The sequence below is a fragment of the Terrapene carolina genome, unplaced genomic scaffold (assembly GCF_002925995.2).
Source record: "Terrapene carolina triunguis isolate 2854851 unplaced genomic scaffold, T_m_triunguis-2.0 Scaffold558, whole genome shotgun sequence".
In the NCBI taxonomy this organism is placed as follows: domain Eukaryota; kingdom Metazoa; phylum Chordata; order Testudines; family Emydidae; genus Terrapene; species Terrapene triunguis.
In genome coordinates, this window is record NW_020664909.1 from 6,764,909 (window position 1) to 6,780,121 (window position 15,213).

A 15,213-nucleotide genomic window follows, 5' to 3' on the forward strand; every position below is an offset into this window, starting at 1 on the left:
TTCTCCAAATGGAATAAGAAGAGCATATACACATGAATGCATTTTAACATTAAAAAAGCTCGTATGCGGAGAGGAAAGCTACCAAAGAAGCCACAGTTATACTGTCTGCTCAGTGAAGGCTTAGAAGCGTAGGTGGGGTTTGCCAATCCCTAGAAACTATCTAGGGCTCAGTCATGCAATTGCTCCATGCACATGGAACCCTCACCTCTGAGTTGGGCACACAGAGTACTGTGGCTACAAGGTGGTGACACATGGTTACACGGCTGGTTGTACCTATGTTCCCTCTCAGGTCTCATATCTTTACCTATCTCAGAGTGAAATTCTGCAATTGTCCCACTCTAAGGCCTTGTCTATGCTACACAGTTTTATCGACAAAACAGTGGAAGTACACACACTGAAATGCTCCTCCTGCTGCTGTAACTCCCCTGCTATGCCGACATAATAAAATTACCTCAGCGAGAGGCATAGGGCTTATGTCGGTGCAGTTAGGGCAACACAGTGTCTGTGTAGACACTGCATTCTTTATATCAGCTGTTGACTGTCATGCTTGTCAATTTCACGGCTCAGGAGCTGGGCTGCCACCCAGGCTCCCAGTTTGGGCTGCCCCCTGGGCTCTCCACTCCCCATCGGGAGCCCTGCTGCCTCCAGGGATCCCGGTTTCCTGTCGGTGACCAGACTCCAGGTGCGGATCTCCCCGTCGGAGGTGAGAAGCCCATGGCAGCTGTCCTCCTGCTCCCAGGCTGAAGCAGGAAGGCGAAAACCCCCGGGGGGGGGGGCAGCTGGGCTTCTAGTGTAGAGCTGCATGGAGCTCAGAGCCCTGGTTCTCAGCCCCCCACACTGCCCCTTTTCAGTCAGTGGAAGCAGACCACCGACAGAAAGACAGTAGTGTGGACATCAGCTACTGCAGTAATTAATGTGGTGGCTGTAAGTCGACCTAACATAGGTAGTATAGACATAGCCTTAGACAGCGTCCTGGGCTCCATCACCCTGTGTACCAACTGTGTTTACCAACAGGTCCGACTAGGTTTGGCACGTGCAGTTCTTCCCTGCAGAAGTATGTGGCCAGTGGTGAATAGTTACCAGACAGTTGTCTTAAACCAAAGTATTGTTTATTTTAACAGTAGGAACAACTCAAAAAGAGCAAAAGGATTTTAAAACTACAAATAGTTTAAACACACATCTGTCTTACCCAAACCCCTACCATACTCCGATGGTTACATAGACAGGCCTCGTTTTTTTCAGATGTCCCCTGCAGGTGTCAGTCTCTGTCTGGCTACCCCAAATCATTTCCCCCTCTCTTGACGAGAGTGTTCCTTTAAAAACGGCTATAATCCTTTTGTGCTTCTGTGTAGCAAGGGTTTGGGACAAAATTGCTCTTGTAGGCTCAGCAGGAGATCAAGCCAAATGCCTCTGACATTGTCCTTTAACAACTCTCAAGTGTTTGCTGAGAGGTGGCTTACCTTGAGCTATTCATTGGCTTCCTGCTAGTTTTTCCTTACATTGCCCCTGTGTTAAAAGTATTATATCCATACCGTAAACATTCCAGTTACCAGGTCAACATACACTATCCATAGATTATTACAGTACAGCTCCAAATCCATCACAGGTGGGGCCCAGGGTCTTGACTTGCTGTTGTAATTTGGCTCTGAGCAAACCTTTAGGCTGTCAAAATTGACACATTTTCCAGATATCACCCAATTTCATTGCATATACTAGATGAGCAGGGGACGAATTCAAAGGGGTGGAATCAATGGTAAATCTGTAGCCCTAAGGCATTTGTTTCATAGTGCACCTGTACCTCAAATTGTCTTCTGAGCTAGCGAAAGGAAATATATCTTAAGCAACTAAGAAAAAAATTATATATATGTATATACATAAAAACCCTTGTACATGACCAAACATATGAAGAACTAATGCAGAGACCAATGATGAGCAAAATTTTGAGATGGCAAATGTGCTGCAATATTTAGGCATAACAGAAAGAGGCTAATTGTCTCTTAATGACCTGGGTTTCTGCTAGACAGTCCTTTGGTATTTGTACAGCACTTAGTACAATGGGGTTCTGGCTCCTGACTAGGGCTCCTAGGTGTTACAGTAATACAAATATAATAATAGTAATAATCTTAATGTATGATATTTTGGCATTTCAGTTCCTCATTTAAGTATTGGGCCTGATATAGACAGGGAAATTAGGTTGGTATAACTACTTCACTCAGGTGTGTAAAAAATCCACACCCTTGAGTAATGCAATTAAACCCACGAACCCCAGGGTGTGGACAGTGCTATGGCAAGGGGAGGACTTCTCCTATCAACATAGATACTGCCTCTCGGGGAAGTAGAGTACTGTCAACAACAGGAGAAGGCCTCCCATCGATGTAAGTAGCATCTCCACTGAAGTGCTACAGCGGCACAGCTGCAGCATCTAAGGCCATGTCTACACCAGTACTTGTGTTGGCAAAACTTTGTTCCCTCAGGGGTGTGAAAAATCGGTACAGCTGTGCCGCTGTAAGCTTGTAAGTGTAGACATAGCCTAAGAGTAGCCCTGCCCATAGTTTAACAAAGAGTCAACTAAGATTTCTCATGTTCATTATTCCTTTCATAGACCATAACACTCCTTGTGACCTGGTCATTTCTAATATGTAATTACAGTTCGATACAATAGTTAGGCAATTTTAAAAAAATCTCTGCATAGTAAAAAAACCCTTATGAAAAAGGTCACAATAGATGTGTAGTAGTCAGTTTGAAAAGATAATCACTTCACTTGTTTAAGAGCCTATAACCTAACAATTTCAATGTACTCAAATTGATTAAATAACATTATTAACTCTGAACTTCGTGTGTTAAATCAAAGCCTATTTTGAATTATAAATGCCCTCAAAAGAGTCTAAAAACAGAAATATCCCTTATTGTTTTTTCAAGCTCACTTTTTAAGTCCTTAAGTTGGGGAAAAAATGAGACTGATGTTGACATAGTAATATGTCTATAATGAATAAATAGAAGATTTTAAAGTTCTAACCCACCAGCAGTCTCATTTATCATTCCATTTTTTGGAAGGGAAATGAAAGATTTAAATGTCAAAGCTATAATGTCAGGACTGTTTATAATGTCAAGTGTTGCTTGTTGCATACCCTGGCTGTCTGCTGTATTGATCAAGCCAGCAACTGGTATAATAATTACAGATGATGTGGCACATATCATGTGCAATTGGACACAGATTTGAAGTGAATTTGGGAGAAAAACATTTTCATTTTCAAGCCTTGATAATTTTCCTTCATCTATGTGGTGCAATAGCCCAGGCAAGCATTAATGTGCATGAAGCTGATGCTTTCAAAAGAAACTAGCACCGGTGTCATGCCCCATGGTATGATCAGCCAATGAGTATTTATTCTTATAATATAATGCTTGTAATTTGATAACTGTTGCAGATTTGAGAGAGACTCAATCCTCAGTGGAACCAGAGAGAACTATAATTCTGCCTTTGCAGTCTGCTCATGAAGTTTCTTTTCAGCTCAGGCAACTAATCTTATTATTTATAAAGTAAAATTGTGGGATTTTTTAAACTGTCTTCTGGACTTTTTAATAATTGCTCCATAAGGAGCCGTGTTACTCGACAGTTCCAAAGGCTAATGAATTGATTAATGGTTGCATTAAGATTAAGGTGAGAAGAAAACTAGGTTTAATAAGCCCCCCATCAAATATCAAAGCATTAAGTCATTTTAATTTACAGATGTAATAAAACCAAGAACAGCTTTTCCAAATGGATGTTTATCTCTGGCACAGTAAGCTGATTGAGGTGTTTCCCAGATAATCCACTCCTATTTTAAGCTTCATTCTTAATTGATCCAGATAGAAGCCAATCCTATCTAATGGTTTATCACCACATTGTAAATTGCAGGTTAAACAACCTATACTTAAAAGAAGCAATTCATTAGCTCAAGGTCTTCTGCAAAGGTTAATTTTTGTACTGTTATCAGTGTTTATCCATTACTGAGAACGGTGTTGATAGTGATCAGAGAGGCTGGTTGTACTGCAACAAATAGATTTACTATTGCGTGCGGATAAAGTTTCATGTTCAGTGGCTGCTGCATCCATTGACAAGAAAGAAAGAAAGGAAAAAAGGGTACGGACTCAAGGGTGAAATCTCTGAAGTGACAATTATTCCTGGAGTTTGACGTCAGTGACTGTCTATGCAGAGCTTGGAAGATTTAAAGCTCTGTGAAAGTACTAAATATTATCTTCCCTGCAATATCCGTGGTGTCACAGACCCCACTCAGGGTCAGAAAACCTCAGATGCTGTGCCGCCTCCCACTTTGTATGACTTTAAGTACATTGGAAAGGTCAAAACTTTTTGAAATCAGTTCCAAGAGGCTTGCGTCGCTTTCCACACCATTGATAAATTCTTCTAATGTCAGTTCCCCTAAAATGAAATAAAATGCAGTTTAGAAACTGGAGGCCACAGGTTATTAGATCCCTCTTAGCCCTGTTGTAATAATTGGGCTTACAAATTTACCCCACTTGTGAGCATCACTGTGGGAAAATAGATTAACGTTTATAAAATGTCACAATAACCTATAACAATAAATGTTGATGAGAAAAGGTGCAAAAGGGAAACAGAAAGATAGAATTAGTCCAAACAAAAAGGCCTACTGATATAACTCAAGGAGTGTGTCAAGATCATGCCTGGTAAACAAGAGGAGTGTGGGACTGGAAATCAGTGAATCCAAACTGATGTGTCAGAAATTAGGCCTAACTGGTGGACAAAATAATGAGAGGATGAGCTATTCTGTCCATCAATCCCTTTTGGGAGCCTTAAAAGAAAACTTTGGGAGGGAAATTAGGAGAGAAGCAGAAAAGAAGCTGTCTACTGACAACCTCTGCAGTGAGCTTAACCATCATGGCTAACACTCCCACCATCTCCAGGAACCCCAGGATCTACTGTAATACTGTTGGGCATTTGTCAACCTGATATTGAGAAATGTCCTGACCAGACCAGGCCTTGAGAGAAATTAAGATGACATCACCACCTCCACTGACTCTGGCTGAATCCCAAACACCACCTGGGCTGTGAAAGACTGTCACCTCCCGCCGCCGCACCCCCCTTGTTTATCCTTTTCCTGCCACACCTAATTTCTTCTCTTTCCTATCCCTCTCCTTTTTCCTTCTGTCTAATAAGAGTCTAGCTTAGCTGGCCATTTTACAATACCGCTGTAAACCTGTGACCAGAAAGGCAGCTAAAAGCAATGCCCTAATAGCCTGACACAGGTCCTGGTTGCCAGGTCTTGGAGTGGCTCAATAGACCGTGTGCCATGTCTGTGTTTTTCCAGAAGTGAGGTTGCAAGTGAAAGTCAACACCAGAGACAGAAGCTGCATTTTCTGTCTTTGCTGTTCTTTTCTCTCCCCTCTAGCGTGTTTGTCTTGTTTTATCTATCAGGAAATGGGATCCAACTTTACAACAGCAACTACAGTCAATTTCAACTAACTTCTCTTTTCCCCAAAAAGGGCAGTTGTTACCATCTTTAATACCATCTAAAAGACTGTCAAACAAAGGGTTTTCTTTTAAAAGCTCTCTACAGCTAAAGGGAAAGGGAACAAGGGATGTCATTGAAATGAAAGCCTTAATTAATATCTCCCTCTTCAAAGGCTTTGACTGTTTTTCCTTTTTTTCTGTATCTTTAATAAATGGTTTAAACGATTGTTAATGATGTGTTTACCATCGCACTAGGCAAGCTGAGGTGCCTGTATACCAAACCCCGAATCTTGTTTAACACTGTTTCATGTTGGGCAGTGACTGGGATATGTTAACTCCTTTGACTCTTTGGACCCATAGAGTCCATCTAAATTAACACAATATCCAAGCCCTGGCTGGGATGATTTAGTTGGGAATTGGTCCTGCTTTGAGCAGGGGGTTGGACTAGATGACCTCCTGAGGTCCCTTCCAACCCTGATATTCTATGATTCTATGATTTTCTGTGAGTTGGGACCCTTGTTATTTTCGTGTTCTGTCTCACTCAAGATCTGAACAGAGATCACTGGGAGTATGGAACTGGCATTGCCTACCCTGCCTGTTTTATTTCAAACTCTGAAAATCAGATCATAGGTAGTTTTTGTCTGTTAACAGAGGAACTAATCAACCACAACTCTCACTGAAATCAATGGCAGCTGTGAATGCTCTGCATTTCCTGGGGGTGGGGAGGAGGGAAAGGCCACTAGTGAAAGCTGCATAAAGGCGAAACTTAACTGCACAGCCCTATAAAGGAAATGATAACACTTATGCAGGCTCCTCCAAACTATGGTGTTTACAGTTAGCCAGCTGCACAGCAACATCTATTCTCAACTGTAGTAATTAGTCCTGATGTATTTGAAGCCTGTGTTGTAACTGGACACTCAGAGCACAAATATTGATTAGATAATGACAGACTCACGTAAAGTGCTCCAGATTTCCAGAGTCTGTGCTGAACACCAGAATTACTTAAAGACAGTGTTGAGATGCAGCTATCAGAACTAGGAAGAAACAGTTTACTTTTACTCTGATTTTCTACCGTCAGAAGCACTGTAGCACCTCCTCCAAAATACTAGGCCCAAATCCTGGTCTGATTTCAATGTTATTTACAGATTCTTTTTGCTATGGATTACTGATTACAGTCCAATTGCTACATAAATCAGTTTCATTAACAGCAGAAAGCATAACAATATGATTGATTGTAGAGTCCAGAACATTGGCATTTGACATTTGGAGCCTGGAATCTGAGTTCTGACAAAAGATGAGCCAAATGACAGGAAAAATGCATCCAAGGGGATACTATTTATGATCTGTAAATACTGCACACAGGTTATTTTTAAAACTAAACTTTAGGTACCAATAGCTATACAATAAAAATCTGATAATGCATGACCTTGCTACACAATATTTTCCTAATATTGCTGATTTGTCAGCAATTGTGGTAATAGTCACACAGATGTTATGTGATTGCTACTGAGAGGGCAATGTGGTCTGCATGATCACCACTGGCAGAAGAGGTGATCACAAGACACTATTAAGATGCGGCCCAAATTATGAAGAAGTTTGATGACTTCATATTATAAACATTTGCCCCAACTCCAAATGGTGGATCAAGATTTTAGTTTCCAAATGCATTTTCAATTCTATGTTGTCTTGTGATGCACAATATTTTAGAAAAAAGCAATATGGGGGCCCTACAGCCATTATGTGCATGTAAGTCAATGGGCCTGATGATACTCTAGTTCAGGGGTGGGCAAACTTTTTGGCCCGAGGGCCACATCTGGGTGGGGAAATTGCATGCAGGGCCATGAATGTAGGGCTGGGGTAGGGGGTTGGGGTGCGGGAAGGGGGTGTGGTGTGCAGGAAGGGGCTTAGGGCAAGGGGTTGGGGCACAGGAGGGGTGCGGGGTGTACAAGGGGGCTCAGGGCAGGGGGTTGGGGTGCAGGAGGGGTGTGTTGGGGGCTCAAGGTGGGGGGCTAGGGGGATCAGGGCAGGGGGTTTGGTACAGGAGGGGTGCAGGGTGTACAAGGGGGCTCAGGGCAGGGGGTTGGGTACAGGAGAGTTCTGGGTGCGGCAGGGGGCTCAGGGTGCAGCAGGGGGCTGAGGTGCGGGCTCTGGCCCGGCACCACTTACCTGGAGCAGCTCCAGGGTGGCAGTGGCACACAACAGGGCTAAGACAGGTTCCCTGCCTGCCCTGGCCCCGCGTCACTTCCGGAAGTGGCTGGCACCACGTCCCTGCGGCCCCTGGGGGAGGGAGGGCAGAAGGCTCCACGTGCTGCCCTCACCTGCGAATACCTCCCCTGAAGCTCCCTGATCCCGGCCAATGGGAGCTGTGGGGGCAGTGCCTGCAGGCAAGGGCCGTGCACAGAGCCCTCTGTCCCCGCTCCCCCAGGGACCGCAGGGACTTGGTGCCGGCCGCTTCCAGCAGCGGCGCGGGGCCCGTGGCGCCACAGGAGTGGCAATCCCGCGGGCCGGATCCAAAGCCCTGATGGGCCGGATCCAGCCCGCAGGCTGTAGTTTGCCCACCTCTGGTCTAGTTGATACAACAGTTGAAATCAGGAGTAACTCCTCTGACATACATGTAAATGAGAGAAGAATGAGGCCTACTACTACTGCTAATCACTTCAATCTTTTTATACATATATATATATTCAATATTACCCCCATTCCTCCCAGAAAAAAACAATGACAAAGTCAAGTGAAGCGGTACAGACTCTTACCATCATTGTTTACATCTATCTTCTGAAATACCATGTTTGTGAACTCTTCAGGAGTCATACTCTGGTTGCCATTAATAGCCTGGATAGCCTGAAAACACAAATAAAGGAAGAGTTTTCAGGGTTTGGTCCCTCAAATTAAGAAAGGACGTGGCAGCAACTGAGGCACTTGTCTGTGACACTTCAGCTTAACAATCCATTTGAGCCACTAAAAGAAACAGCTATGAATTCAAGTAAATCTTCAGTAATGAGGATTGGAAATTTAATTATCATAACAGAGCCTGAAGGATTATAGACCTAATTTACATACCATTAAAGGTCTAGTCAAACCATGTGACACCTCAATTCTGAAACACACTTTAGATTCCACAGCAGGACTTGTATCCTGCCCTAGAGAATTCTATGGTTTGGACAATGCATAATGTTCTGTGCAATTTTAAAAAACAACAACTATATTTTACACAGTGGAATGAATATGGTGAGAAAATTTATGTAACTTTTCTATTGAAAAAAAATTTTTTTTTCCAGTGATCACAAATAAATGTCAGACGGATAGCCCTGGATATTGAAGGCCTTTACTTATCCTCTGATTGAGTTAAACAGAAGCTTCTCTACCACTTTCTTGTTGGTGGAGGGACTTACCTCTAGGAGGGAAAATGCAAATTGGTCCCATTCGGTTGCAGTCTTCTCTGCTAAGATTGTCATTTAGTGCCATTTGTGACGTGATGTAGAAGTATTGCCCACTAATAATGACTGAGACTCCAGTTCTACAATGCACTTGGCAAATGCTTAAGGGATCTGCTGAATCAGGCCTTAGAGTTACTATTATAGCTGTTGATCCACTGGTAGAAGAGAACTGAGGCTATGATTTTAGCCCTTTATTTCTGTTCCTAAATAGGGTGACCAGATAGCATGTGTGAAAAATAGGGGTGGGGTGGGGTGGGGTGAGAGGTAATAGGCGCTGATATAAGACAAAGCCCCAAATATTGGGACTGTCCCTATAAAATTTGAACATCTGGTCACCTTCTTCCTAAATCATCTCCAAAGAGATTTTGTTGAACATTTTAACCCAAATGACTCCTGCAAATTTATAAATAATAATACAATCTATAAACCCCAAGCATTGTATCTGAATATGTTTCAGTATATGGGTTATTTGTAATGATTAGCTATTGATTATTTGTTTGTGATTGGTCATGTAAATCTCTTCACTGACTGGATGGCACTTATGAAGAGGCAGAGAGGACTCAGGCATTTCAAAATGCCCACAAATTTGCATGCAGTCACAGGAGCATATGTGAGACTTGTTTTCCATGAATATTTTTGCAAACCATGAAGTAGAAAGATTAGTGTTCATCTCTAAGCACTGCCACCCAAGATTCAATCTAGCAACAGACATGACAAGTCAACACCTCAGGCTAAGTAAAATGCTGTCAATCAAAAAAGTGGGCCTCACTACAACTGTGTTCTCTGTATCAACGGGCTAAAGCCACAAAGTATGGCTCAGGAAGCCTATCTTTAATTGTAAATGATGCCAACAGACTCATTAAATATATATGCTCAACAAATTTGCTGTGTGATATAACCAGCTATGGATATAGATATTGCCACACTCCTAATGGTACAGAAAAATCAGACGTTAGAGTTTATTGTTATTTTTTTCTTAATATTGAAATTTAAAGTGTATCATATCCAGCATCTGCTGTGGAAATCTAATCATGACTGTCCTTGCCTTGAGCTATTTTATGGGCAATACTTTAATTAATAGCCAGTCTTTAAGAATAGCTATATGAATTAGTCTGCATTCATCTGATCATACTCCAAATTACATCCATTTTTAGCATTCTACATGAACCTACTGAAGCTTTGGGGAGAAAGTAGTACACTCTATCATGGTTAATTGTAGTGTAGTGGTTACAGCAAGGGAGCAGGACTTTATCATTTTACATTCAGATCTTAGGTTTACACTGGTTCAGCTTTCCTGTGTAGGGAAGACTTTGGTTATTATTGCACAAAGTGAGTGGTATAGTTAAGCTGATGCAAACCAGTGTGTGGACAATCTTATTTGGCATAAGTGATTTATTTAAGTTTATGTTAAATCAATTGGCAACTGGATTAAGTTAAGCTAAAGTAAGACATTCAAACTGAAATAAGAATGTCCACACCGGGGGCTGTGCTGGCTTTAACTCTTGGTTTAAAAATCAGTTTAATTTAAATCATTGCAATTTCCCTGGTTAGATGAAGGCCAGCTCAAAGAGTCTGCACCTTAGTTTCCCCAGCTACACAAGAGGTGTAACACCTATATTAGAGAAGCGTAAGGTTCAACATGGAGCCAGTGAGCAATCTGGGCCTGCCAACCTCTCCTCTCCCTCTCTTCAGAGCAGCTCAGAAGTATGAGGTCCAGCAACTTCCCTCTTGCCAACATATGGCTAACCTAGCTACCACATCTTGCCTTTCTGGTAGCAGCCCTTAAAAGGGTCTCAGCTCTTCTGGAAGATACAGCCACTCATCGGCAGCAGCAACGAATCAGGAGAAGACTCATGTTGAGTCTTCAAGATTGTATGCTCTTTGGAGCAAGAACCTTGTCCTACCTGTCTGTAAAGAGTCCTCCTATACTTCTGATTTGTTTTTAAGACAGTTCCATAAGTTTGCAAAGCACCTTAAGTCATTTTAGATGAAAGGAACTATTTAAATGCAAATTATTATTCAACAGAGTTGGTAGAATGGGGAAATGATTTTGCAAATAATTTGGCAATTGTTTGGTTCCATGAAATTTTCTGAATTTTTATAAAAAAATATATCACAATAATTTTGAGGTTCTTCCACACATCCATTACATTTACCAAAACTGCATTTGCTTACTGATAATTGAGTTTTTAAACAAATCTAACTGTTCTGAACACTATTTCAATAAAAGTTGATATTGTGGGAAATTTTACAAAAATTGGGAAATGGTGACAGCATCATTTTTTGTGTGTAAAAAGTTTAGTTTGAGAGTAGGCCATTGTTCTATGAAAAAAATGGTTCAAAAATGTTGATCAGCTCTATTCATTATGCTGGTACAGGTTTGTTCTTCTGTATAGTGCAGTTTATCAAAATAATTTCTCTACAGTAAATAACTGATTTATAGTATTTCTCTTTGACTCAAGTGGTACACCTGTAGGATAAGGCTTGAAGTAAAATACTCAGATACATGTACCTCAACAAGCATAAATGATGGCAAGAACATCTCCAACCAGAAACATTTGGTAAACTGTAGCTGAATCATTTACATTACATGGCAAATCACTCCGCCAAAGGCAATGTGCTATGTTAAATGGAATTGCTACTGTATATGACTTGCTTACCGTGAATATGCTTAGGAGTTCTTTTTTGTCAATAGATCCGTTTCCATCAGCATCATATAGCTTAAAATACCATTTCAGTTTTTGGTCGATTTTCCCTCGTATAACCAAATTTATTGCGGCTATAAACTCCAAAAAGTCTATAAATCCATCCTAAGGAAGATTAAAAAAGTAGTGTTTAACAAGTAAGGTCTGCTTTCATTCTGGCAGCAATCTTGCATAAGCAGGTCATCTAATACAATATAATATAAGCTCATTTATAAAGCACCTTGCTGTGAAAATCTTCCATGGCATTTAAAAAGAATAATACATAGCTCAGCCTAAATCAATGTGGAAAAGAGCCTTAGTACATATCATATCGTCCCCTGTGAGCCATGGGGCAGCTCTGTGCTAAGCAGCTGATATTGACTTGGTCTGGAATGGAATACAGAAAATGGCTTCTCAATATACTTCCATGCCCCAAAGAGGAATTCCAGCAGCCTGTCTTCACTGGTACTAATGATCCAAAATGACGCTCATTAAAATGTAATGCTTTGAAAAAGTGACTGAAAAATGACATCTTCATACCCAGCAGACCTGCTCCCTGTGGTGTTCGTGTGGTAAACTCACCCACCCTAATGCTGTTTTACTGGTGATCTCCCCTTCTCCCATCCTTCCCACCCCCTCCAATGAATTCTTAAAAAGAACATAAGTAAATAAAACTTTGTCCCACCATCCTACTGTTTACCTGTTGTGGCACCACTCATGTCCCCCAGAGATCCAGAACCCATTCATTTTCTGACTGCTGCCTACTTATAAAGGAACAGTAGTAGTGATACAACACAGAAGGCTTTGAGTATTGCCCCAGCAGCGACTGACAGGACCAGAGCTGGCCAGAGTGCATAAACACCACAACTGCTAGGTAGACTAGCAATTGCAAGACTTTGGAGTGCTGGGGACACAAGTGGGAGATCTAGAGGCAATTTCACTTTGGGGGTGGGGAAAAAGGGCAGGGACTTGATCTCTCGGTGGGAGGTCATTGTTACAGGGCATTGGGGCCAAGAATTTAGCTTTAACTATAACTCTGGATATTGTTTATCCACATAAGTGTCCAATCTCTCTTCGACTCCAGCTAACAAATTTTGGAATGGCTATAAAAACCTCATGCTTCAGAATTTAAACCAGTCTCTTACTATTGGATTAGGAGGAGACCTTCGTGGAGGACAATAGCCAACATCTGCCTTGTGACGCTGGTAGATCATGCCATGGCCCAGGCCTCACTGAACACTAACAAGTGCATAGCTGGAAACCAGTCTTGCTTACCTGTGGGTTAGTATAGTTAAAATAGATATTAGTGTTATAAGAATGTGTGAAGTGTTTAGACTTTATGGAATGCTTGTAGGATGCTGCATGTATTAATCCTACGTATTATATCAGTAGCCCATACTATAAAAGGTGATACTTAAGTCTTTGCTCCATAACTGTAAAATGTTTGTTCTGAAACTATGTTAACTCACCAAATAGGAAAAAAACTTCACCTAATGCAAAATGCTGGATTTCTAGAGGAGGTATTATCTCCTGCCCATCAGGAAGGACTATTGAATCCAAATGGGCCATTGTGGAACAAAGACTTTGTTGATTGCTCCCCCACCACCCACCCATGTGCAGAAGTGCTTGTCCTATCAGCTTGGGCTCTAGGGAGGTGGAGATAATAAATCCCTGAGCTGACCAGAGGGCATTAGGGTCTCTTTGTGCTGTCTGGACTCTGAGGGACAAAGATTCCTAAACATTAGCAAGAGATCCCCAAGCTGCTTGGCTTGGGTTAGCCCCGAATGACATGAAAGCTTGCTTATTATAGAAGCTTCTGTTAGCTTTTGAATTTAAGTTTGTATCTCATTTGTGTGTGTGTGTATGCTTACCTGCTTTAACTTTGTAAATAACTCTCACTTCTTTTTCCTGCTTAACAAACCTTTAGTTAGCTTGTTACAATATTGGCTACAAGCCATGTCTTTGGTGTGAGATCTAGGGTGCAAATTGACCTGGGGTAAGTGACTGATCCTTTGGCACTGGGAGTAACCTGAATATTTTGTGATCTTTTGTGTAAAAGAGACAATATATCACCGAGTCAAGCTTGCCTGGGTGACAAGATAGAACAGAATGCCCAAGGGGACTGTGTGTGGCTCCAAGTTAAGACTGTATAGTGCCTGAGGAGTTTACACTTGTTACTTGGTTGTGAAATCGAATGATAGAGTGGGATTTGTGCCCTGGTTCATAATGATCTGCCCTGAGGTGGGTATTCTTGCTCATGAACCACTCCGGACAGTATGGCACACCTACTGCAGCATTTTTTGCTCCTTCTCTGAAGCATGTAATGCTGGCCACTCTCAGAGATGGGACACTAGATTAGATGGTCCACAGATCTGATCCAGTTTGATAGTTTCTATGATATGGAGTAGTGCTGAAGATGCAGAAAGCAAAGAAGAATTTGAAGGGGAATTTACTCCAGTCATATCTCAATCACATATCAAAAATTCGCAGTTGGGTAATTTTCTTGTGATCTTCCTCTAGGGTCTGAATCATATCCCTTTGAAGGATCTGGCCGATATTCATGTTAATAATAAAAGAGAGGCAGTATTGCAAGGACTGCCTGGGTATTTAAGAAGTTATAATTTGTAATTTATAGTTACTGCCAGAACATTAAGAGGCATTTGGATTGTTGAGGACTTTGCAATTAATAAATGCTAAAATCCTTATTTGGTGCTCACATGAAACAATAATGTTAATGAATAAAAACTCTTTAAAAAGAAGACTATACAAAGGGAGAAAATAGGGGACTATGTTCAAGTGTTTAAAGAGATCAGTCCTTGCTTGAAAGTTTTAAATGATAGAAATTGTTCTTGTAGGTGGTGGCTCTCAAGATTTTAATAGACCATAAGAAGTTTCTTGTTTTTTCTCCAAAAAGAAACACATATATAAAATGTGAGAGGCAAGAACACCGAGAGTTGTGAAAATGTACCTTCTGTCTCTGGTCTGTAATTCAGCTGCTTGAAGACAGACAACACGAGTCAATTAAGACCTCTGGGAATCACAGCTAACTATTAATGAGATCAAGATGCTCAGAAATTATTTTCAACCTTGCTAAGCTGGCCACAGCCAAGGGTTGCAAGATTAGATCTATCCTAACTGGCTAACACAGACCCTTACTCCAATATGGTGTGAATACTTTTCTGGTCCAGGAAGAGGCAAGCCCAAAAGGTGTGATGGAGCTACCTGGATCCCAGTGTCTTGTAGTGATAGGGACTTTTCCATTAACTAGTGGAATTATTTTTACTGGTGTAATATAGATAAGAATATGGTGCTTAGCATTTACACCCTTCCAATAATCATATAAAGATAGATTCTTCATTCATGGTTAGGGGATAAACAGATTGTCAGTGAAATTTGCCAGCCATTGCATGAAGGTGTTAAGACCAAGCCTGATACCGAACCTGACAATATGAAATTGGACACCTCTCCAGAATTTGATGTGTCATATAGCACAACCTCTGGTATATGCTTCTTTGGACAGTGTCTAGTCTCCATGGCAGTATCATGTCCACACCAGTTTAAATTTTGATTTTTCAAGTGTGATTTCATGAAACAATTTATAAAAAGCTTTACTGAAACCCAGATT

At 41.3% G+C, this 15,213-nt stretch overlaps 1 protein-coding gene across 1 annotated transcript in view; it reads right to left on the bottom strand.

Moving 5' to 3' along the window:
* Positions 1-4,286: 4,286 nt before the first annotated feature.
* Positions 4,287-15,213, bottom strand: part of GUCA1C (guanylate cyclase activator 1C) — a 36,260-nt gene continuing 25,333 nt past the window's right edge. Inside the window, exons 2-4 of the mRNA XM_026659035.1 lie at positions 11,565-11,714; positions 8,221-8,308; positions 4,287-4,417 (exon numbers count right to left, since the gene is read on the bottom strand). Coding sequence (XP_026514820.1) covers positions 4,287-4,417; positions 8,221-8,308; positions 11,565-11,714 — 369 coding nt within the window. The remainder of the gene's footprint in view (positions 4,418-8,220; positions 8,309-11,564; positions 11,715-15,213) is intronic.